The 26322-nt window shown below is 39.4% G+C and overlaps 1 protein-coding gene and 1 long non-coding RNA gene across 11 annotated transcripts in view; one reads left to right on the plus strand and one right to left on the minus strand.

Annotated features, from left to right (window-relative positions):
• SMARCA2 (SWI/SNF related BAF chromatin remodeling complex subunit ATPase 2) overlaps positions 1-10467 on the plus strand; it is a 166781-nt gene extending 156314 nt beyond the window's left edge. For all 10 annotated transcript variants that reach the window (XM_044756940.2, XM_070495812.1, XM_070495813.1 and 7 more), the window contains 2 exons: positions 8012-8154; positions 9528-10467. In XM_044756940.2, coding sequence (XP_044612875.2) covers positions 8012-8154; positions 9528-9563 — 179 coding nt within the window. In that variant the 3' untranslated portion in view covers positions 9564-10467. The remainder of the gene's footprint in view (positions 1-8011; positions 8155-9527) is intronic.
• Positions 76-21548, minus strand: LOC139041711 (uncharacterized). The gene is made up of 4 exons (XR_011497432.1): positions 21428-21548; positions 20860-20980; positions 6173-6245; positions 76-209 (listed from the first exon to the last, which is right to left on the minus strand). It is a non-coding gene; the product is annotated as an uncharacterized lncRNA (long non-coding RNA).
• Between the last annotated feature and the right edge of the window lie 4774 nt (positions 21549-26322).

Raw genomic sequence — 26322 nt, forward strand, 5'->3', positions numbered from 1 at the left:
TCCCAACATGGTTGTTAACATTACCTACCTGTTCTGTAGCACAGTAGCTCTCTAGCCTGAAGGGATTGATAGAGCTTTGATTGTTGTGCTCCGCTGCCCACAGTCTCTGATTCAGTCGTCTGGGGTGGGGCCTGAGAGTCAGCATTTCCAACAAGTTCCTGGGGGATACGGATGCTGCTGGGCCCAGGACCACACTCTGAGTATCACCACTTTAGAAAATAATGGTCAAACTGAGTTGAAACTGTGGTCCATCATGGAGCAGATACTGATCCTGTCTTTATTTAAAATTTTGATATTTTTTTCATCACGGATTGTTTTTGCATTAATTTTGAGTTTTTAAAATATTTCTTTAGAATATCATTTGTCTCGATTGCCAAGTTTTGGTGCCCTCTCACATTTGGTACCCAAGGCAAGTACCTCCCTTATCTTTCCCTAGGCCCAGCCCTGGTTGCTAACCCTAATATTTCAGAGGTTAAGTCTGCCTTCAAAAGTCTAAAATTTCTTCTTACCTAATTATGTTTTCACCCCATAACTCTTCTCAAAGTAATAAATCCCAGTAGTTTATGGTCTGCTATGTAAAACAGCACAGATATGCTTTAAAATTTTTTATTAGATTTGTTCCTAATTATATTCTTAGTACAGACAACTTGGAAAATATTTTTTTAAGAAAGGAAAATTTGTGTAATTCCATTACCCAATATACACTTAACATTTTGAGACGTTGCCTTCCAGTTTTTTTCCTGTACATAAATATTTTGTTTATAAAAGTATAGCACATTGTTTTGTAGCATGATTTTTCTATTTATTATGAACATTTTCTCATAGCAATCGGTGTTTCTATACAGCAGTTTATATTAACATTCATTAGTGAATGTACCAAAATGTGTTACTCTCACTCTAAATAATGCTGTCCTGAAAATTCTTACCCATAAGTGACTGCAGACATTTTTAAAACATCTGATGCATACATATTGCCACACAGAACGGAGTTTATGTCTTTGTCAGCAGCCTAGGAGTGTCCGTTTCCCCACACCCACATCTGCTCTCAGTCGTCGTCTTTTTAGTGATTCTGCCTTTTATTTATGAACCTTGTTCAAGTTCACGTGGTTATTCCCTAGTTGTAATAGCCTAGCATTTGATGAATAAGTCTACATTACCTATCTCAGTTAAATATTTCCTTATTTTAGAGCCAGATTTCTAATCTGTTTTCAAACAGCTGCCCTCTTATCCCGTCGATGAGTTCAGTTTCTTTAATCCTTCTTGATACTTGGTGTAATAACTTTCTATTGCTGCGATAACAAATTTCCACAAACTTAGTGGCTTATTACAACACAGTTTATTATCTTGTACTTCCTTAGGTCACAAGTTTGTCATGGGTCTCTTGGGGCCAAAATCAAGGTGTCACCGAGGGGAGAATGCATTTCCTTGTGCATCCTTCTCACGTTGGCATCTCTGACTCTCTCTTCTGCCTCTTCCTCTTCCACTTACTTTTTTTCTCTTGAGGTGTACTTGACGTTAACATACCAGTTTCAGCTATACAGCATGATGCAATATTTGTATGTATTGTGACATCACCACTATAAGTCTAGTTAATATTTGTCATCATACATACTTAGAAATTTTCTTTTCTTGTGATGAGAACTTTTAAGGTTTGCTCTCTGAGCAACTCTGAAATATGCAGTGTAGTATTATTAACTGTACTCGCCATGCTGTACGTTAAACCCCGTGACCTATTTATTTTATAACTGGGAGTTTATACCTTTTGACCCCTTTCACCTGTTTCACACACCTCCTGACTCCCCCGCTTCTGGCAACCACCAAATCTGTTCTCAGTTATTTTTGTTTTTTAGATTTCACATATGAGAGAGATCATACAGTATTTGTCTTTCTCTGTCTGGTTTATTTCACTTAGCATAATGGCTTCAAGGTCAATACATGCTGTCGCAATTGGCAAGATTTCCTTCTTTTTATGGGTGAATAATATTCTGTTATGTATTTACCACATTTTCTTTATCCGTTCATCTATTGTTGGATACTTGGGTTGTTTCCATATCTTGCCTATTGTAAATAATGCTGGAATGAATAGGGGTGTAGTTATCTTTCTGAGTTAGTGTTTTTGTTTTCTTCAGATAAATACCCAGAAGTAGCATTGCTGGATCACATGGTAGTTCTATTTTTAATTTGGGGGGGAACCTCCATACTGTTTCCCATAGTGGCTGCACCAATTTGCATTTCCTCCAAGAGTACACAAGGTTTCCTTTTTCTTCACATTGCCCCTAACAGTCCTCTCTTGTCTTTTTGGTAATAGCCATTCTAACAGGTGTGAGGCACTATCTCATTGTGGGTTTGATTTGCATTTCCTTGATAATTAATGATGTTGAGCACCTTTTCCTGCACCTGTTGTCCTTTGGAAAAATGCCTCTTCAGATCTTCTGCCCATTTTTAAATCAGATTTTTTTTTGCTATTGAGTTATGTGAGTCCTTTATGTATTTTGAATGTTAACCACTTAACGGATATGCTTTGCAGATATTTTCTCACATTCCGTAGGTTGCCTTTTCATTTTGGTGATGGTTTCCTTTGCTGTGGCAGAATCTTTTTAGTTTGATGTAGTCCCACTTGTTTATTTTTGCTTTTGTTGGCTTTACTTTTGGTGACAAACTCTAAAGGTCATCACCAAGACCAATGTCAACGAGCTTACTGTCTGTTTTCTTCTAGGAGTTTTGCAGTTTTAGGTCTTATGTTCAAGTCTTTGATCCATTTTTGAGTTAATTTTTGTGAGTGATGTCAGATAGTCTTGTAGGTAGCATATGGTTGGTTCTTGTTTTTTTAACCCGTTCAGCCACTCTGGTTTTTGATTGGAGAATTTAGTCTATTTACATTTAAAGTAATCATTTGGTAGGTGTGTACATATTGCCATTCTGTTTATTGTTTACTGGCTGTTTTGTAGTTCCTCTGTTCCTTCTTTTGCTCTCTTCCTTTGTGGTTTCATAACTTTAGTGGTATGCTTAGATTTGTTCTCTTGATCTTTTGTGTATTTCCTATAGGTTTTGCTTTGTGATCACCATGAGGCTTACATATAACAACATATCATTATAACAGTCTCTTTTAAGTTGATGATAACTTGAGTTTGAATGTATTCTAAAGCTCTATATTTTTACTTTCTCCTCTCCACGTTTTATGTTTTTGATGCCACATTTTTTTATTTTAAAGATTGGCATCTGAGGTAACATTTGTTACCAGTCTTCCTTTTTTCTTCTTCTTCTTCTTCTTCTCTCCAAAGCCTCCCAGAACATAGTTGTATATTCTAGTTGTAGGTCCTTCTGGTTGTGCTATGTGGGACGCCGCCTCAGGATGGCTTGATGAGCAGTGCCATATCCACACCCAGGATCCAAACTGGTGAAACCCTGGCCTGCTGAAGCAGAGCGTGCGAACTTAGCCACTCAGCCACGGGGCCAGCCCTGTGATGCCACATTTTATCTTTTTTGCGTATATTCATGTGCATCTGTTAACTAATTATTTTAGTTATAGTTATTTTACTACTTTCATCTTTTAACCTTCATACTAGCTTTACAGGTGATTAATCCACTACCAATGTTATATATTTACCTTTACCAGTGATATTTATAGTTTCATATGTTTTCTTGTTACTAATTAGTGCCCTCTCTTTTCAGCTTAAAGTCCCCTTACCATTTCTTGGAAGGCTGGTTTACTGGTGGTGAACTCTTAGGTTTTGCTTGTCTGGAAAGTTCTTTATCCTTCAATTCTGAATAACTTTGCAGGGTAGTGTATTCTTGGCTGGAAGTTTGTTTCTTTCAGCACTCTGACTACTATATTATGCTACTACTCCCTTCTGGCCTGCCAAGTTTCTGCTGAAAAATCTGCTGATAGTCTTATATGGGGGTTTCCTTATACGTGACAAGTTGTTTTTCTTTTGCTGCTTTTAAGATTTTGTCTTTAACTTTTGACATTTTAACTATAAAGTGTCTTGGTGTGGGTCTCTTTCGGTTCATCTTTTTTGGAACTCTCTGGATTTCCTGGATCAGGCAGGTCTGTTTCTTTCCCCAGCTTAGGGAAGTTTTAGTCATTATCTCTTCAGGTAAGTTTTCTGCCTCTTTCTCTCTCTGTTTTCTTTCTGGGATCCCTATAATGCAAATGTTGCTCCACTTGATGTTGTCCTATAAATCCCTTAAAGTATCTTCACTTTCTTTTATTCCTTTTTCTTTTTGCTGCTCTGATTGGGTGTGTTCCACTGCCGTGTCTTCAGGTTCACTGATCCTTTCTTCTGCTTCATCTAGTCTGATATTGAACCCCTCTAGTGTATTTTTCCATTCAGATATTGTATTCATCAGCTCTGTGACTTCTGTTTGGTACTTTCTTATATTTCTTTCTCTTTGTTGCAGTTCTCACTGTGCTCATCTGTTCTTCTCCTGAGTTCCGTTAACATCTTTATGATCATTATTTTGAACTCTGTATCAAGTCAGTCATTTATCTCCATTTCATTAAGGACTTTTTCTGAAATTATATCTTGTTCTTTTGTTTGGAGTATATTCCTTGACTCTCTGTGTTGGTTGCTGTGCATTTAGATAAAATAGCTACCTCTCCCAGTCTCAAAGGAGGGGCCTCCTGTAGATGAACCTTATCATTCAACCCTGTCCTTGTTCTTGGTTGTCTCTCATACTTTTTTCATTTTCCAAGCAGCCTATTTTATTTCTAGTGTCTCCCAGTAGTTGAGGTGTGCCAAGACCTATTAGCATCCCAAAGGGGAGGATCTCAGTCAGCACCTAGCTTCAGGCTGATTGTAAGCCAGGGCCTCAGGCAGCAGCTTTTAAAGTATGCAAATATATACCGTCCTGTGGGACTACAAGCATTAGCTCCACTGGCCACCACAGCCAGGCAATCTAGAGGTGTCTCTGGAGAAGCAGTTCCAAAAACTGGGGCACCAGATATGTGCAAAAGCTCCCCTCTGGGAGATACTAGCACTCTGGAGCTTGGCAGAGAGAGAGAGCACGAAGACAGTGCCCACCCTCTGAGGTCTCTGAAAAGGATTACAGTCAGCCCTTAGACAGGTGCCTAATTAGAACCCTGCTTCTTGGCTACTTCTGTGAGGATAAGCTAATAGGCCTCATGCTGTACCCTGGGGAGAGGGGCTAGTTGCAAAAAATGGGGAACCAGAGGATGGTACAAGCTCTTTTCCATGAGATACTGGTGAGCGGGAGCAAGGCAGAGATGGCACCTGCCAGCCTCCATACCTCAGCAGGCCTTTAGATGTGTGTTAAGTTAGATGCCTGCCTCTCTGGCTGATGCTTTAAGATAAGCAAATAAGCCTCCTTTTGCACGAAGTCTGGGTGCTTCTCAATCAGTTGCCCCTGTGCTGGGCCCTGGAGTGGGTGAGTCCCATGGTGTGAGCCCTTTAAGAGCCGTTTCTCAGTTCATGTGAGCCTCATTGGTTTTCAAAGCTATTTGGGGGCTCATCTCTCAGGTGCAGGTCTTAAAATTTGAGGTGCCCAATGTGGGATTCAAATCTTTCCCTCCTCAGCGTCACTGCACCAGGAGTGGGGTTTATCGTGAGAGTGCGTCTTGGCCTCTCCTGCTTGCTTCAGCGTTTTTTTTTTTCTTGTTTGCCTGATGTGTAGGAGTCGTCCAGCTAGTTTTTAGGGTTTTTTTCAGAGGAAATTGTTCCATATATGTAGCTGTAGATTCGATGTGTGGTGTGTCTGTGGGAGGAGGTGGATTGAGGATCTTTCATCATGTTGAACTGGAACCACCTCCTCCTCCACTTTTAGGGACTCAGGGCCCACCTGGTCAGTCCAGCATAGTCTCCCCTCCTCAGAGTCAGCTGGTCAGCAACCTTAATCCCTTTTGCCGTGTAATGTAACATTTTCATAGGTTCTGGGGATTGGAACATGGACATCTACGAGGGGGTCATTATTCTGCCTACTGCTCTTGGTAATTAGAACTTTTCATGAGTCCACATGGTGGTATCAAAAAGCCTTAGCATCCTATTCCTAGGGCTCACCTGATGGGCCAGTTTATTAGCCTAGTTGTCCATGGCAGCCTGTCAGGGGGCATTTTGGAGCTGGGTATCCACTGACACACAAAGCCTGCCAACTTTAGAGTGTCCCACACTCCAGGGTGCGTTTACATCACGTTCCTAAGGATGCATTTTCTTACCTTCACTGGCAGGCTTCTGCTTTTTCACACCTTGCATGGATTTCCCATAGTCCCGTGTCAGGAACGGCAACACCTGTGTAGATAAAGATATTTCACTTTTTCTTTCCAGATTATTTAAAAATCTTTTAGAGGCCTCCACATCTTCATGCATTTGCATTAATAGACCTTTTCATCCTGAATCTTTTCTTCTTATCTTAAATTACTTCACCCAAGGCAACAGGCCCCCACCTTATAGCTCATTCAGCAGCAGACATTCGCACAAGATGGATAGAAGCCTCAACTAGGAATACTGTTTTGTGTGCTAGGATTTGCCAGCCTTTGCCCCTTTGGGGATGGGGGAAGGGCATATGTTGTCACCACACTTCAGTTCAAAACAGATCTGCTCTCATATTTTTGGGTAGCCTACACTTCCCTGGAAGATTTCATTTTTGTAAATGTTTTGTGGGTCCCTCGACTTCACAAAAGATGTGTGAAAAATTCTTCTAAGATTCCTTCTGGAACTGATTCCCTCCATGACAATATCTATTTCTAGGTGTCTTGAGACCCACCAAACACGATATTCTAGCAAAACTGGTTTGCATGAGAGACCCACAGTTTCAGTAACTTCATCATCAAATCCTAAAAATGGTATTCAGTGGACATCTATCCCACAACGATGCCATGGAACAGGGTTTCTTTGAACTTTGGGATATGCACCTATATCTGTTGGTTAGCACTTTGAACTCTTCCAATTTTTATTTCTATCCTCAGAAAAGCCCTGTGAGAGTAGAAATAGGTACCATCTTCCTGAAGGTAAATTTGGCAGAACACTGTTAGAAATTTACCATGTGAATATGTCCACCATACCTCCCGAAATTCTGGCAACATATGTCAACAAATAGGTTTATGACAGCTTTGTTCATACTGGCAAAAAAGCTAGGAACTTCGGTGCCCATCACTAGGGAACTGGTTACATAAATTACAGTGTACCCATAAATTTTCAGGCCTTAAAAAGAATTAGACAGTTATGTATTAGTTGATGCATAGAAATGTCCACATATGTGAGAAAAAAGGCAAGGCATGGAATATGGGCATGTATAAAGATTCCTTTGGTATAACTATATAAAGCAAGAGTGTATGTCTATCTACTTGAATCCTTTATATTCTCTCTATATAGAATTTTATGGAATCTATATATAGATAGAATCATACACACACAGGGATGGATATATTTGCGGGTATGGATGTATACTTTTTTTTTTTTTTTAAATAATGACCAGAAAGAAAACAGTAGGAAGAGAGACTAGAGATGGGGAAAGGAAGCTTTCAGATTCATTTGAGTGTTTTGTTTTGCTTTTACTTTCATTTTGCACCTTTCTGTGTTGTTAAAAATATTATTCAACTATTTGAATTTTCTTTTTGTTTAAGTCAACTGGAGTTATCTACATAGTAAAATTACTGGCCTTTTCTCTTAACCGTTTACACTTATTTATACTTTTTAATGTCAAGTTCTATTAAATAAATGCCCACACCCCTCCACAAAATAGGAAGGGCAATCCTCATTATCCTGTTTAGGAGGATCCCTGTTCAGCCATTAGGAGCCAGGGAAAGGACCCAGCCCAGCTGCCCTCCATGGGACCTCGTTCCCTCTTGTTGCCTGTTTTACGGCGATGATGTAATTTATCGTCCAAACTGAGACACGGCTGTAAGTGAAAGGGGTTGCTAGACAGGATGATGGAGAACAGGCATAAGTTGAGAATGTTCTGGGCGCTCCTGGACGTTTGGTTCGTCAATCTTATTACTACGTGTAAGAAGATTTTCCTGTGATTCCTCATTGCTGTCTATATTATTTTGTTGTAGCAAAATCCGTTAAGGTGAAAATTAAGCTCAATAAAAAAGATGAGAAAGGCCGGGACAAAGGAAAAGGCAAGAAAAGGCCAAATCGAGGAAAAGCCAAACCCGTCGTGAGCGACTTTGACAGTGATGAAGAGCAAGATGAAAATGTAAGCCTGGTGGGCTTGGGCTGAAGTCGGGCGGGGGTAGCGCTCTCCACTTCTGTTTCCCTCTCGTGTTTGCATGCCCCTTCCAACCTCTTCACTTTACCACCCAGAAAGGAAAACCTAAAGATTTGGTGAGATTTCATTATTGAGAGATGTGAACTGAGCTGCATGATTTATATCAGAGAATTTGGGGCTGTGTTTATTGCTTTTTTAATAGTCTTCACAAATGAAAAACTACTAAATCAAGTTCCCTTTTCTTATCTTCCCACAAATACAGTTTTCTCCTTGGCCAGTTAATATTTTATATCCGTAACACCCAGCATCGTGCCTAGTGCCTAGTTTATAGCAGTATATAGATGAAATAATCATTAGATGAAAGAATGAGAAAAAGTGTTGTAATGTCAGTTTGGGTTTGAGTTGCTAGTTAAGGTGCCATACAAAAAATCTGGATGAAGTTTTAAGTACTTAGAGGTGTTATTTTTTAAGATATGAAAAATTCAGGGGGGATTTATGGAGCCAGGCCCTGAAATAAGTACCTTCCCCTATGGTACCATGTTTAAGGCTTATGTTAGCATCATGAGGTAGATGTCACTCTCAGCAAGTTACAGAAATCAGTGCTTACATTATGTGTGTTTTGCTCCAAGTCATGTAAGTAAATAGCGGCTGAATTCAGACCCAAACAACATAACTCAGTCAGTCATAAGTCAGCTATCCCTGACTGTGTAGGCAACAAGGGAGCGGTGCTGGCAGAAACTTCTAGCCTTTTGAAGTCCCCTCCCTTTCATTCACTTTCCAGAGGACCTCAGGTTCCCTACCACCCACCTTCTACTTTTTTTCTGGAAAGATAATTTTCCATTTTAGTACATAAGTATGCTAGCTTGATTTTCCTTCAGCACATAGCCATTTGGGTCTGATGAGAAAGTTTCAGAATTCTTATCCCACCCACCCCACCCAGCCTTGACCCTGGGCACAAGCTTTTTCAAATACATTTAAAATACTATGTTTTCTTTAGAAGACTTACCGGTGAGGAGACATCAAATACATCGTTACTTTTTCCTCCCATGAATTTCCTAAAACATAGTGCTAAAAAGAGGAATTATTAGCCATAGACTTTTCATGCCACAGTGAAAGACAGCAAAACACTAGTATAGATGGTGACTGTTCCTTTGGGGGTTCCAGTTAGCCGCTCCCCTTTTCAGTGTAGAGGCTGTCAATGCCTCTTTGGTATCTTTCCATCTTCCCACAGAATGAAGTGGCTTGGAGGGTTAACTGTTTCCAAAATGTCTTTTCTTTTCTATTTTGCCTCTTGATGGTTTATGATGTCTTCTGTTTCTTACATGTAATTTTATTCCATTTTATCTTATTTTTACTTTTAGGAACAGTCAGAAGCAAGTGGAACTGATGATGAGTGATCCATATGGACCTTTTTCCTTGCAAGAACTGAATTCCTTCCTCCCCTCTCTCATTTCTGCCCAGTGAGTTCACTTGTCATGGGGGCGCTGGGCTGTTTCTCTATCATCATCATCTATAAACTAGCTTTAGGATAGTGCCAGACAAACATATGATATCATGGTGTAAAAAAACACACACACACACACACAAATATTTGTAACATATTGTGACCAAATGGGCCTCAAAGATTCAAAGATTAAAACAAACAGAAAAAAGCTTTTGATGGAAACTATGTGGATGGATAGTATATTTCTATGGGTGGGTCTAATTTGGTAACAGTTTGATTGTGCCTGGTTTTATCACCTGTTCGGATGAGAAGATTTTTGTCTTTTTGTAGTACTGATAACCAGGAGAAGCCATTAAAAGCCACTGGTTATTTTATTTTTCATCAGGCAATTTTCAAGGTTTTTATTTGTTCGGTATTGTTTTTTTTACACTGTGGTACATATAAGCAACTTTAATAGGTGATAAATGTACAGTAGGTAGACTTCACCTGCATAGACATTTTTCCCTTTTATGCTCTATGATCTGAAAAGAAAAATGCTTTTTGAATTGTATAAGATTTATGTCTACTGTAAACATTGCTTAATTTTTTGGCTCTTGATTTAAAGAAGAAAAGTTTTGTTGAAAACGCTATTGAATATTGCAATCTATATAGTGTATTGGATGGCTTCTTTTGTCAACTTGATCTCCTATGTTACCAATGTGTATCGTCTCCTTCTCCCTAAAGTGTACTTAATCTTTGCTTTCTTTGCACAATGTCTTTGGTTGCAAGTCATAAGCCTGAGGCAAATAAAATTCCAGTAATTTCCAAGAATGTGGTGTTGTTGCTTTCCTAATAAAGAGATAATTTAGCTCAACAAACATTGCCTCTTGTTTTTGAGTTCTAGGGGATTGAAACCCTGGTGCCTGAGTGACAGCTCCTGCAGAGGGCTGGGCAGGCTCTTGCTACAGAATGCTTAGTAGGAAAAGGAAAAAAAGAGACTGAGAGCGAGCGCCAGTCTGCTGGAATGAACCAGGTTGGTCGCAAGGGAGAGAAGCCTATTGCTTCCATGACTTTTACCAGGAGAGATGCTGGCATGGACCAAGCCACGCTAAACCCCTGCTCAGCCTTTTCTAGTGGTTTAAATTCTGTTCATGAGACAGAACATGTATATAGTAATATAGATTTATAGTATGCCATTATATACTGTGTAATAAATCTATATTAATATCTTTTGATTTTGAAAGATTTCAAAAGTGCTCAATTGAAAGACAGGTTCAATGAACACCCATATACTCTCCTCCCAAGATTCAACAATGGTTCCTATTTTATTCTCTTTTTTGTTGTTGTTGTTGACTAAACCAGTTGAAAATAAGACACAATCATCACAACACTTCACCCATAAATATTTCAGCACAGATCTCCTAAGACTAAGGCCATCTCCTGGCGAACCACGATCCTACTTTCATCCTAATTGCAGAAGGAATTAACGATAGTTCCCTACCATCTCATATATAATCCATATCACATTTCCCCAATTGTCCCCAAATTGTCTTGCATTTGTTTGTTTTCAAAAATTTTCCAACATGGCTAGCCAAAGCCTGGCACTTTCTTTCTCATGGAACTGATGATGACAAGGACCATAATAAAAGAGTTTTCTCTCATCTCTAATGGATTGATGAAAACTTCCTTTCTTACCATTGTCTTTGGAGAACTCTGGGATTCTTGCTTCTACAATATGAGGAATTGCCAATGCATCATACTTTGAATCTTGAAGGAAATTTGACCCACACAAAATCCAGTCCTGGGAAACTTGTCCCTCCAAGTGTGCACTCATGTCTGAATTTCCAGATAGTCTGAGCACTGTGGAATGTGTTGAGTTTCCCTTCAAGGTTCTTTTGTAGAAACTGCTGACTACAATAGAACTGGAAACTCCCGTGAAAGAATAAACTGCATTAGTTTTTCTTATTGAGATGATTTGGTATCAGTTCAAAGAAAACAGTCTCATTTCACTGCTTCCATTTCTGTGTCTCTATATTTTATGTATTCCCTGGAATCTCTTCTCCACCTCAGAGGCATTGCTGTTCTAAAGCCATCCAAACCATCGTCTTTATGATTCAAGATTTCTCTTGTGTGAAGAAAGTTGTGTAATTCTTCTGATGTCTTCGGTATGTTGTTCTCTCTGGCCAGAGTAGACACGAGAGGAGGTGGGGAAGGTGACCCATACAACAGTCGTGAGGCGGCAGGGAGAGTGAGCATGCTTTAGCGAGAGGCAGGCCATCCTGCGTGCGTAGGACACTTGCCTATTTTTAACCTCTTCATGGCGGCCATTTTGTTCAGCTCCAGTCGTTTAGCCTGTTAAGCAAACTTAGTTCTTTACAAGGTCAGTGGTTTACTAGAAATAGAGGAAGGACGCTAAGGGTATCAGGTGATGTACTAGATCCTTTAATGTTATTATTAATTAAAAGAACCCTGTGAAGATGGCATCGTTCTTATTCCCTTTTTACTAATAAGGATAATTCAAACAAGAGATTGAACAGCTGTGGCCAGTGCACCAAAGCTGACTGTAGAGGTGGGATTGTTTGGCTCCAAAGCCCATATTCCCTGCAGCTTCCCACCTTTCCAGTGAGTGAGGCCTGGAACTGATCTTGTTGATAAGCCGGACCCCCATATACCCGGCGCTTGCTGACCCAACGGGGTTTACAAACAAGCCTTGGCTCAGTTCTCTGCTTCTCGTGGCTGAAGTGGAACTTTCCTCTGAGACTCGGTTTCCTTGACTGGGCTTGTCTGCTATCCTGGCTCTTCCTTCTCAGTGATAAGCCACTCCACAAGGACCAGGAAGTTGTCCCTTATCCCCAAGCTGCAGCTGGACGGTAAAGGCTCCTGAGACCCAGCTGACTTGGATAGCATGACCGCCCTGTGATTCTGACGCATACTCCAGTTGAAAAAGCACTGCTGAGTCCCTCAGATTCTTAATCTCTATTATTTCATTCCTGGGGAGCAGTATGAGGCCACACTGATCCCAGTCTTGATTTAGATCACTCCATCAGGTGTGTACACCCACCACACAATTGTCATTCTAGTAAAATCAACATAAATGGGAATCACTGAAAAGGCTGAATGATTTTTCTCTCTCTGACACAGCTTTTCTGTCATATGGTACCAGGAAGCAATCTTCCTTTGTGCTTGACTTGAACCTGATGTAGACTGATAAGGTATAATACTTGGGGGAAATATTTTTGGTCTGCTTAGGAGAAGGGGAGAGACATCCTCTTCCCTTATGAATAAATGTAATGCCCATGAGAATTTTATATTAACAGTCAAGTTTACTATACAGATATCTTGGAGGAATGGCCAAGTCTTTCCATAAAATTTAGTAAATAAGAACTGCATTAAACCAGGTAAAGTACAGTTTCTGTCCTTGTTCATATATACTGTCATATAGTATATGAATCTCAGGTTTTCAGTCTCTGGTGTACTTGGGGAGAGGTAATCAAAAATGATGGGGCAAAGGGTGAGAAACCATGACTGATAGGTCTAGAATTGCTAGATCAACGTTCAAGTGAGCTGTATTTATCATTGGTGTGGTTTAGGACATTGAGCTTAATGGAGGGTGGAAGTGGCATGTTCCAAATGACTGAGCCCTTTATGCAAGGAGGGTTCTTATTCTGCATCACTTTCAGTAAGGATTTTCCAAAGGGATTTTCCACGTTGACTAAAGCAAGACAACTAAGTCGAGCATACAGAGAAAACAGTTTCCTGTTTATAAACACTGGGTCTTATTATGTTCAAGAAAGCGGCCTCTGTGTGAACCCCAGCGCTGTTATGAGAAAGGCTCACTGTGGGATTATAAACCTCAGAGAGAATGGACTCATACTCCCTCAAGCAAATGGGTGTATTTTTTAAGTCTCTTGTAACATTTTTAATTAAATTCCTCTTCCAGGATTCTAAAACGGACATGTGTCCACCACAAGTGAAATAATACAAAGAAAATTAATTTAGAATTCACCCCCACCATGCAATCGACTTTAACAGCCTGATGTGGTCACTTCTGCCCATTTCTTCTTGCTTATATAAACACATAAAATCATATACACTGTCAAATGCCAGATCACCAGCGATCCCCAACTTAACCTGTTCATAAGATGAAGCTGAATTTACTGCTTACTGCTGTAAGGGAGACCATCTTCATGCAGCTTTGGTAGTTTCTTTGAGAAGGAAGGTTAATGCTGGATTTTATTAAAATTTGATTTAAGATGTGTCTTTCTGTGCAGGAATTGGTTAGAAATGGGTAAAGGTCAGATATAATAGTTGAGGATTGGTGGAATAGTAAAGCCAGGATTTTTGGGGAGGAATCAAAGAGTCTTAGGGCATAACTATAAGTTGATGCTTTCTACTGAAGAGTTGATGTGTCTTTCAGGAAGTTCCTGTAATGAACAATGGTTCTTTGCCAGGGCAAGAGTTCCCTGGAATACTAAAGTTGCACTAATGAAGACAATGGAATAGTAAAGTCATGTTAATGTAAATAATAAGCTGTGTAGGGGTGGATGTTCATGTTTTTTCTTATTTTTTTAAAAGTTCCACACTATTCTGTGCAACTTGCCTTATTTTCCTCCAAGTCAATGGAGATTAAACTCAATTTTAAAATTTTTCTCTATTATAGAACATTTGTTATTTCCTTTTACATTATAAAATGAATATATGTGCATTGTAGAAATTGTGGAAAGCCAGAAAAGTACAAAGTAAAAAATCACCAATATTACTACCACCCAGAGAGAAGGGCTTGAGAGTTCTCATTTCTGGTCTGGCAAGGAAGGAGCTTTGAAATCATCTCTACTGTTAACCAGAAAAAAGCTGAACAAACTGAAAATCAACAACCCGTCTTAGATCTTTGAGGCAATTGAGGTCATAGGGCAAACCACCGTGCCCTAAACTGAAGAGACACTCAGGCAGATATAGAGAATCACAACCTACTGGAGCAGACAACTCTTGGTAACTGGCTAGGAAAACCTAATCTGTAATTAATTAATTGCAGAAGGTTCAGTGTGGACAAGTTTGAGAGTTAAAAACTCTGGGGGGATCCAGTCTTAGGAAGGCCCCCACACTTTCATGAGTATGACCTAGAGGAGCCCTATCAGGTTCTCACAGTGAAGACAGGAGACAAATCCCCTCATGCTTCAAGCAGAGGGAGCGGGAAAGTAGTCATTTTAAAATATGCCCAGAGTATTCTGTTCTTAACAAGGCCTGCCCTCAACTGAAACCATTTTACCAGAGCCTGATCAACCTGGAAGAAGGGAAATAGCCAGTTCCAGGACCCTCCAGCCTTCCCGTCTCTCCTAAGGAGCCAGAGGGAAACAAAACTGAGAAGTACTTTTGAAGGTCACAGCCCAGGGGTACGGGCACTAAAAGACTGAGCACTAATCCTAGAACTACAGAACATCCCTCTTCCCCTCCATCAGCAGGGCTCCTTTATAATAACAGGGTAATAGAACTGAAAGAACTATGCATCTCGGGTGACACTTTTAAAGTCTCCAGGGAAACCTGAAAAGGACAAAGGAGATAAAGACACCAGAGAGAAATTTAGCTTCTGACACCTATAGCTACAGCAAACAGGGAAGGCCTAACTCCTGGCCAGGTAAACGTAAAACCTCACACTAAGGCCTATTTACCTAGTATGTTATGATTTTTTACCTAGTACATTGTACCCTACTTCAACAAAACATCACAAGGCTCACTAAAAGACAAAAACATTTTGAAGAGACAGAGAAAATATCAAAACTAGACTTAAATATGGCACAGATGTCAGAATTATCAGACTAGGAATTTAAAGAAACTATGATTAACATGGTAAGGGCGCTAATGGAAAAAGTCGGGGACATGCAAGAACAGGTGAGTAATATAAGCAGAGAAATGGAAACTCAAAGAATCAAAAGGAAATGCTAGAAATCAAAACACCATAACGGAAATGAAGAATGCCTTTCATAGGTTCGTAGATAGACTGGACACAGCCAAAGAAAGAATCAGTGAGCTTGAAGAAGTGTCAATAGGAACTTCCAAAACTGAAATCCAAAGGGGAAAAAAAAGAGTGAAAAGGAATACCTAAGAACTGTGGGACAATTATCAAAGGTATAATATATGCATATGGGAATACCAGAAGGAGAAGAAAGAAAAAAAAAGGAATAGAAGAAATAATTGAAGCAATAATGGCTGAGAATTTCCCACAACTAATGATAGACACCAAACCACAGATCCAGGATGCTCAAAGAACACCAAGCAGAATAAGCACCCAAAAATCTACACTTACACATATCATATTCAAACTGCAGAAAATCAAAGAGACAGAAAAACATTTTGAAAAAAGCCAGGGGAGAGGATATATCTTACCTATAGAGGAGCAAGGATAAGAATTACATCAGACTTGTCTTCAGCAACCACAGAAAGTGAATAGAGTGAAATAGTTAAAGTGTCAAAAGAATCTCCAACCTAAAATTCTGTACCCATCCAAATTATCCATCAAAAGCAAAAAAGAAAGAAAGATTTTCTTAGACAAACAAAAGTTAAAGAAATTTGTCACCAGGAGACCTGCATCACAAGAATTTTTAAAATAAAACAAGTTCTTCAGAGAGAAGGAAAAGGATACAAGTCAGAAACTTGGATCTACATAAGAACAGAAGAGCATTGAAGGAATAAATGAATGTAAAATCAAACTTTTTATTTCACTTAATCTTAACTGATCAAACAGGTAAGAGTTTGTTCAAAATAATAATAGCAACAATGTATTCCATGGTTATAGTTTATGGAGAGTGAAATGAATGACCTCAATGTCATAGGGGATGGGAGAGGGGATTGGAAATACTTTATTGTAAAGTACTTGCATTACCCATGTGGTGCTATAGTGTTACCTGAAAGTGGACTTGCATTAGTTGTAAATGTATATTGCCAATTTAGGGCAACCTCTAAAAGAAGTTTAAAAAAAAAAGTATAATTGACATGCTAAGAGAGGAAGGAAAAAAAAGTGGAATCATACAAAAAAATTAAAGCCAGAGGAGACAGAAAAAGTGGGGACGACAAAAACAAAAAAAGGAAAAAAAAGAACAAAGGCAACAAATAGAAAACAGTAACAAATATGGTAGCTATTAATCAAACTATATCAATAATCACTTTAAACACCAATGGTTTAAATTAACTAAAAGACAGGTATTGTCAGAATGGACCTAAAATCAAGACCCAGCTCTATGGTGTTTACAAGAAATCCATTTTAAATGTAGAGAAACACATAGATTAAAAGTAAAGGGATGGAGGAAGATATATTATACTAACAATCAAAAGGAAGATGGAGTATATTAATATCAGACAAAGCCTGCCACAAACATCGAAGTACAAATGTTTTTGTAGACATGTTCTCAATCCTCTTACAGGAATAATAAGTGATATTGCTGGGTTATATGGTAAGGACTTAATTTTATAAGATAATAGCAACTGGATATCTGTATGGGAAAACACAAGAAAAACCTCAATTCTTATCTCACACCATACATAAAAATTAACTCAAAATGGATCTTCAATTTAAGAGCTAAAATATTGTGTTTCTAAAAGAAAACATAGGAGAAAATCTTTGTGGTCTTGGGTTAGACAAATTTTTCTTAAACAGGACACAAAAAAACATGAACCATGAAAGAAAATATTAGTAAAATGGACTTTATCAAAATTAAAAACCTTTGATCTTTGCAAGGCACAGTTTGGAAAATGACAAGGCAATCCACAGATTAGGAGAAAAAATTTGCAAATATATATCTGCAAAAGAGCTTGTATATAAATATCTATGACAATTCAATAAAAAGACGAATTATCCCATAAAAAGGTGGGCGAAAGATTTAAACAGACACTACACAAAAGAAGATATATCTGACCGGTCAATAAGCACATGAAAAGATGCTCAAGGTCCCTCATCTTCAAAGAAAAGCAAAATAAAACAACAGTGAAATACCACTAAACACCTGCTAGAATGGCTAAAGTTTAAAAGATTGACAATGGGAAATGTTGACAAGGCTATGGAGCAACTGGAACTCATACATTGCTGGTAGGAATACAAAATGGTATAACCACTTTGAAACTCATTCTTTTTTAGTAGCTGTATGATATTCCGATGTATACGTGTGTCATAACCAGATAATATTTGCTCTTCTAACATATTTTAGTTGATACCAGTTCTTGGGTGTTTTTGCCATTATAAATAATTCAAATACCAAATCATTAAATCCACTCTAACTATAATTTTTGTCTCTGTTTTTCTTGAAACAAGTTAGAGTTACGTTTAAATCATTATTGAAAAAATTTTCTTTGCAAATTATGTTGGATTTTAATAAAAAACTAAAGTTGATTGGTTTTCTTTCTCAGTTATGTTTATGCTTGGTCACTTAGGCCCGGCTCCTCTTATTTTCGTTAACACTTCCATCTTCTTCTTTTAAAAAGTCACTGCAAAATTACTATCTTTTCTCTTTTCCCTCAAGCCCTTAATTTTTTAGAGGAAATTCTGAGTTTAAAGAGATGTTTATGCTCCTTAATTTATTTGCATATGGAAAGGGCTTCTTCAGAAGCAAAATACCTATATTTGCTCCTGTCATTGAACTTTATGAAACAGTCAGGGCTACTCTAGATGTTCCAAGAAGACTAAGTTTGGGGAGAGCAGGGCCCTGAGGTCTAGTTCTTTGCCAGCCCCCTGAGCTGGCCAGAAACTCAACACAAGATTATTCTCCACCCCTGGGCTGCTAAGAAAATTTTCTCAGCCTGGTAGCTCTTGGGGAAGCCGGCACATAAAGGTGATACTAGCTTTAAATGGCCTCTTTGTGGTGAGGTTATAAGTTTATTGTTTGCTGAGGTTTAATCGAAATACCATTTCTCTCCTTTCGAGTAGGTTTAGCATGTGGAATACTTGGAGTGAGTGTGACCCCAGGGCAAAAACAATCTACCAGAAGGTGATCACCTTATAGTAATCATTCACATTTAAATAATTCCAGAGAATTCATATTCATTATAGAATTTTTTAGGCTGGTTGATTTGGAGAAATAATAGAACTCCATATAAGAGCTTTCGTTATTACACTGATTTGAGCATGGGCCCCATATATAAATACTATTTCCAGAACAGGACCAGCCTAATACAACGTCATAAGGCACGATGTGATTTCTTTATCCTATAACAGTGTTAGAAGGGGATTGAACTGTATTTGCAGGGCCCGATATACTAAGGTGTCTAATTCTGAGCACACTTTCTTTCAGTTTATATCAGCCCATATGACCTTACAGAATTTCTTTGGACTTCCTGGGGACATTTCTTGAGAGTCTGGGTCCTTAATAAACAGCCTAAATAGGGAGAGTTTCCCTAGAATGGAATATCAGTTTCTGTTGCTTTCAAAATCTTATTCCCAGCTTTCCGCCTGTAACTCTCCTTTGATGGTCTCCCTTTACACAATGTCCTGAGGGTAACCCATGCCAGGTCTTATGCACAGTGCTGGGAAAATATCAAGGAGAGTAAACTCCAAGACCTGTTTTTCATCTCCCCTACAACCAGGAATCCTCCCTGCCTACTCCACTACCCCCCTGCCTCCTTCATGGCCAGTGATCTTACTAAAAGGAGACTACCCAGGCTAACACTCCCACAGTGGTGTCTCATCACCCACTGAGTGCCAGAATCCTTGGTCTGCTTTATAAGGCTGAGCAAGTACAAACCACAGACTCTCTTCTGGGTTCCAGAATGGATGGGAATCACCCCTTGGACTTGGTTCTAAGTTGTTTCACTGTTTGCTCCCAAACCATCAAGCAAGCAGTCCAGAGGATGATCACCAGATAAAGAGACTAGGAAATCAACATGCCAGATGAAGATACCACCAGGTGAATACCTTGCTCTGTGGCTTCCTTCAGTGGCCCACGGAGGTGTATTCAAAGTTCTGTGGTCAATGTAGCCTATACAGAGCAAAGAGCCCACTGAGCAGAGCAGCTCCAGTCCCCAAAGGTCCTATAGGATGTGATAATAACTAGAGATAGCCCATGCACATACAAGCAAATACAAATATGTCATACTTTATCAACTCTAAAACATGTTTTTACGTCTTTGACAGACACATCAATGTCTTTCAATCTATGATGTCATAATTTTGATTGGCAGCAATTTTCCTTTCTTAGTGACAAATAAAATAATGCATTTATAATTAATAGTGTCTTAGAGTCAATAAAATAAAATAGTGTGTAGGAGCCAGCCCAGTGGCATAGTCGTTAGGTTCACGCACTCCACTTCTGCGGCCTGGGATTTGCAGGTTCAGATCCCAGGCATAGACCTACACAGTGCTCATTGGACCATGCTGTGGTGGTGTCCCACATACAAAATAGAGGAAGATTGGCAACAGATGTTAGCCCAGGGCCAGTCTTCCTCATGAAAAAAAAAATATTGTGTATTTTTTCCTATTTTTTTCTTCTATTTTTTTTCTTCTTTTGGGAAGATTAGCCCTGAGCTAACATCCACCAACAATCCTCCTCTTTTTTTGCTGAGGAAGATTGGCCCTGAGCTAACATCCATACCTATCTTCCTCTACTTTACATATGGGATGCCTGCTACAGCATTGCTTGATAAGTGGTGTGTAGGTCTACCCAGGATCCAAACCAGCAACCCCTGGGCTGCCAAAGCGGAGCATATGAACGTAACTCCTGCACCACTGGGCCAGCCCTTTTCTTTCCTAACATACATTACATGTAGCAAAATTATATACACTCTTCCTTATCTTGTTTCATTTCATTTATCTTTGAAAGCATTCATATCAGTGCACAAAGAACTGCCTCATTCTTTCTAACCACTGCATATATTTCATTATGTTGTTACCATAACTTATTTAAACAGCTCCAAATTGATGGGACATTCTAGTTATTTCTATTCCATGTTTGTTTATTGTCACCAAAAATGATGAAAGCTATGAGAAGAGTAAGAAGCAAGTGCTATGGAGGGAACTTGAAGGTTTTGTGGAGGATGTGAAATTGGGTTTGAGACCATAGGGAGAGTCAGACAGGTCAAACTGCTCCTGGAATTTTAATCTGGGTGGGCCATGAGAAAGCTATCCACCATCGTCCATTGGAAGAGTGTGCTTAGACTGTGCAGATTCTAAACAATTCACAAAAAAATGTCTGCTGAGCTTCTTTTACTTGCCTAAAGCCCACTTAACGATCACGGAAGATTTGTGCACATCTCACTGTGCTGAAAGGGCATTGGAAATATTCATTACTCACTTTCTTCTTCAGGCTGACGTATGGCACAGGGAAATAGATCTGCAAGAGGAGATATTGGAGGCCTTTAACTACTTGATGATGATGATGATTTGGATAAGACTGAGAAACTTGCAGTGGGGTCCTGGAGAGAAGTAAAAGCATGAATGCTGAACAATGCAGACCAGGGTAAATGAAACTAACAAAACCAAGGAGTGAAATCACAGCAGCTCCAGGCTTAAGCAACTCCATCTGTCCTATCCTTCTGTATTCAGTCTTGGGAATACCAGGATTTTAAAACAGTACCATAACACCAGCATTCAGTTCAGAGTGGAGGCTGGCTAATTCCTTAATTCCTCAGCTCCTTCTTCCCCACTCCAGTCCCCTTTGAATAATGACAATTGCAGTGTTGCTTACCATGTGCGTTGCTTTAAGTTCTTAGCTGGAGGTACAGATAGATGTAAAGATGTAGATATAGATATAGGCTCATTTAAATCTTTGCAACAACTTTGCAAGGTAGGTGCTATTATTATTCCTATTTTACAGATGAGAAAACAGAGGCAGAGAGAGATGACCTGCCCAGGTCACTCACCTAGTAAGTAGTGGAGCTGGGATCCAAGCTCCTGGCAGACCAGCTCTAGAGTCCTTGCTTGTAACTAGTACTCCAACTAGAACTCCAACCTGTCTCTTAGTGCTTCTTTTCTGTACTGGACTGTACACTCCTTAGAGGACACCGATTATATTATTTGTCTTGGAGTGAGCTCGCTTCCTCCACCCAGCTAAGTAATATGCACTGAATAAATATATTAAATAGAACACATATAAAGTCAATACCAGTCCAGGATTTCCCCACTGGGTTACTCCATCTGGTCTCTGTGTGTATGTCCAGCACCTCCCACTGCATGAGCCACCCTTCAGTGTTCATCTAAAACACCAATCTGATCATACTTCTCATAAGCTTAGATCATTTCAAGTTTTCCTAGGGGCAGAGCATAACATCTGAGTTAACCTGAGCTAACATCTGTGCCAATTTTCCTCTGTTTTGTATGTGAGTCACCACCACAGCATGGCCTGCAACAAATTGCGTACGTCTGTGCTCAGGGACCAAAGCCAGACCACCCAAGCAGAGTGCACCAAACTTAACTACAAGGCCATGGGGCCAGCCCCAAGGTGAAGTTAATTTTAATGATATATTTTATTTAACCCAATATATTCTAAAATGTTATTTCAACATGTAATCAATATAAAGAATTACTGATATATTTCACTTTTTTATACAAAATCTTTGAAAATCAGTATGTATTTCACATGTGGAGCACTTCTCAGGTGGACAAGCCACATTTCAAGTGCTTGTTGGCCGCATGTGGCCACCATATTGGACAGCACAGCTCCAAACCTGTGGTTCTTAAACTTGAGCTGCAGCACAATCGCCTGGAGGGCTTGTTGAATCACAGATTGCTGGCTCTGCCGCCAGAGATTTTGATTCATTATGTCTGGGGTGAGCCTGAGAATTTGCATTTCTAACAAGTTCTCAGGTGATGCTGATACTGGTTTCTGGACCAAACTCTGGGAACCATTGTTCTGGATCAGAGATTATAAACTGGTGGCCACAGGTTAGATCCAGCTGGTAGGCCATTTTATTTGGATCACACACTGTTTCAAAATTTTTCTGAAGTAATTACCAACATTTAAAAATAGCTAGATTTCTGGGCTGGCCAGCAGCATAGTGGTTAAGTTCAAGCACTCCGCTTCCACGACCCAGGGTTCATGGGTTCTGATCTTGGGCGCAGACCTACATACCACTTATCAAGCCACACTGTGGCATATCCCACATGCAAAATAGAGGAAGATTGGCACAGGTGTTAACTCAGGGCTGATCTTCCTCAGCAAAAAATTTTTTAAAAAGCAAGATTTCTTGTAAAAATCTAGACTCCAAGCTTCTATTGAAAAATTTATAAATATAATTATACAGGGCTGTATTTTTGCCTGGCAGTAAGCAGCAGGAGCCAAATCGCAAGTGTCCTCTCTTGAAAGATCATGAAGGCCCACTTCACTCTTTCACAACACTGAGCCCCTGTTGTGACTGAGTTGGTATCCCCAAACCTAGACCTTCTGGACTTCTCCCAATACCTAAATACACCAAGCTTTCTCTTGCCTCTGCAACTTCGTACATGTGGTTCTCTCTGTCTGGAACATTCTTACCGACACGACCATGCCAACCTGGCTAACTCCCACTTACCTGTCAGGTCTCAGCTGAAATGTCACTTTCTCCAGAAAGCCTGCTGTGCTCTTCCCACGGCCGAGGATAAGTGCTTCTTCTGTGTGCTTTCACAGAAGCCCGTGCTTCTCCCAGCAGAGCTATCGGATGTTACTCTAATTTCCGACCAGCTCACCTGTCTTGCCCACCATTCTATGAGTTTCCTGAGGGGAAGAAAACCACTTCTTTCTTACCTATCACTGTACCCAGAGCACCTAGTCCAGGATCAGTCTGGCACATGGCTGGTGTTCAATAAATATTTGTTGACCAAATAAACGAATGAAGAGAGAAAACAGCTAGAAGAGGTCTTTAAACCAATATTGCCCAAACTTTGACTTTCTCCCAGGTGGCTGCAATGGAATCATAGCTTTATTCCTAATTCCACAGGCAGCAACACCAAAAAAGCAAAGAGTAAATTTTAATTAAATTTCTCTTAAAACTGCACTGCGGAAAGAAAAATAAATTTAAACTCCTTAATTATTTATAATATTCCTCTAGTTTGAGCTTTATTTCACCCTGCTCAATTTACCAAAAGCCAGAAATAATGAAATTAAGCACAATACCATTATATCACCAAGTTACAGACTCTTGCTCAATTTATTGCATATCCTGCGTATCATCAGTGTACCATCATTTTACTGGCTTCAAACAAAAAGAAAATTATTTCCCCAGATTACAAGAGTCACTATTATTTTAGAGATTCTTGGAATTTCCCACTAAAAGCTTACAGGAGAGAGAAGAGAGGGAGAGATTCATATCCATATCCACACCAGCCAGTGTACTGGGCACTTAGGAAATGACCACGGTATAAAAGCATGCCGTTCTTAAGGAGCTCCTTGTCTAGAAGAGAAGTCCTGGACACAAGTAAATGTAACACAAGATAGGAAGAGACAAGAGTCATACGACAGGTGAAGAATGTTATATGAGAATAAAGAGGGAAAAAAGTTCTTCCAGCTTGGGGTGAGATCTGGAAATTTTGCATGGTATGGATAGCATTTGACCTGATCTTCCAATAATATTTAAAAGATCTATGCCCTCTGACAAATTACATTTCTTCTCAAGTACACTAAAAGGTACATTTTAATCTCTTTTTCAAAATGCGTAATGTATGAGAAAGGAGGTTAATTTAAGACGAAAAAGTATGAAGATCCCAGGAAGCAGGATTTTAGACCCAGCTTTGCCTGGAGCTAGTTTGTGACCTTTGGAAGTTTCTGGATTTGAGTTTTCTCATATGTAATCTGAACTGATAATAAATGATTTCTGCAGTCCTTTCTGGCACTAGCATTCAATGAGTGTCTATATTCTAATTTTTTATGCTGATTAGACTTTTATGGTTAAATGCAGTTAGTTTTGCAATGTGCTTCACAATAATTTCAGGCTTTGCAATTCTTCATTATGCACAGAGGCAGTCATGTCTTATTGCTTAGGAGACAAATGAATTGCCAACTTCATATGAAGAAAGTGATTAGAGATTGTATGTCTGGAGGGAAGAGTAACTCTTACATTTAAAAGTGAAATAATAACTTCAGAAGGTCTTGAAAAGACTATTGAAATGTTCTTTGGAGTCAGATAATTAAAGAAGGAAGATTGCATGACTAGGTTCCCAGATGCAATGGAAACGGGCCATGCATATCATTAAATGAGTGGTATTTGATTAGTCCTGACCAGGTAAAGGGGGAGGAGGAAGGAAGAATATGCTGATATATTTCATCTGATTTGTTAAATCCTTAGAAATGGCATTCAATCTACTGTAAGAAAAGCCTTTGCTAATGAGCATGACCAGAAATTGCATCCTTCCTTGTTTACTTAACGCCTATTTGTCACTGGTGAGGATATTTGCTTTGAAGCAATGCTCAAACAGATGAAATTAAATAGCCCCTTAGCAGGTAGAAGGAAAATCAGTTGGAAAGCCCCTACGTAACTTCACTCACCAGTGATGTTTCACTTGACCTGGCTTTACACCAGGTAGTATTCAGTGACACTTTATGGACAAAGATAGAGTTACTCCCAGACATATCAAAACAACTCTCCGAGAAGCAAGCCTGTGCACATAAGAAATCTCGAGTTGATTTGTTATTTTTAAGAGTCAGAATGGAAAATTTCTAGAGCTGGTGATGGTTGTACAACAATGTAAATGTACTTAATGCCACTAAATTGTACACTTAAAATGATTAAAATAAGTATTATGTTGCACATATTTTACCACAATAAAAAAAATAAGCTTGAAGAGAAAAAGTCGGTTGCTTTGCTGAAATTTGAGAACAAAGGAAAGATTTCCAAACAGTGGGATCCCTAAAGCAACACTGACGTTTCAGTGTCTTTCCTTTGGAGCTGCAGAAAAAACACACTCTCTTCTCTCTGACCCGTAGAATAAAAACAAGGCAAAAGCAAGAGGAAGTATACAGCTCAGGGAACACCCAGGGCCTTGGCTCCTTGCTCATCTGAGTTCAGGCGCTGGTTTAGCTGCCTCACAATGGGTTGGCAGTTGAAGCTGCCAACATGGTCTGTGGATGTGGAGAAACAGGACAGGACACTGAAGGGCTTGAGTCGTCTTGAACTGATCTTAGGTGAGTTTGCCCACAAAGAAAGTAAAGAAAGCTAAGGTGGAAAACAGGAGGAGACAGAGGATCAGAGAGGTCACCCAAGGTGGTAGCACTAGTGAGTGACTGAAAGGGGAATCAAACCCATGGTCCTGCCTTCTCACTTAGTTTACTGGATAAAGAAGGGCAGGGATTTTATTTTCATTGGAGGGGAGAGTGGCATGGCAAGATTCAGAGCTACGTGGATCTGGGTCGAATCCCAATGAACTGTGAGAGGAAACGAGGCCATGTATGTAAAGTGCTTGGCATGCACATGACATTCAGTAAGTGTTAGTTTTCTTCTTTCCCCCCCCCTCCCCAAATCTATCTGTCTAATGTCAGTTTTCACTATAGGGTTCAAGAATAATCTTTGTTGACAATATGCAAGCACATGGAAAACACAACCTATGTTTACTAAATAGTGTTTTATTTTTTTTAAGCTTTTTACCCGCTTTTTACTAAATAATGATCATACTTGCTCACTTTGTTGTGGCTTACTATGTACTAATCACAAGTCCACGTTCTGTTCTAGAAATAATCCTCAAAATGAGTCTACAAAACTGAGACTATCATGATTTCTATTTTATATCATAAGGACAGCGGGCACGGAGGGTTGAACAACTTGCCCAAGGTCACTCAGTAAGTGGCAGC

This window comes from Equus asinus, chromosome 23 (genome assembly GCF_041296235.1).
Source record: "Equus asinus isolate D_3611 breed Donkey chromosome 23, EquAss-T2T_v2, whole genome shotgun sequence".
In the NCBI taxonomy this organism is placed as follows: domain Eukaryota; kingdom Metazoa; phylum Chordata; class Mammalia; order Perissodactyla; family Equidae; genus Equus; species Equus asinus.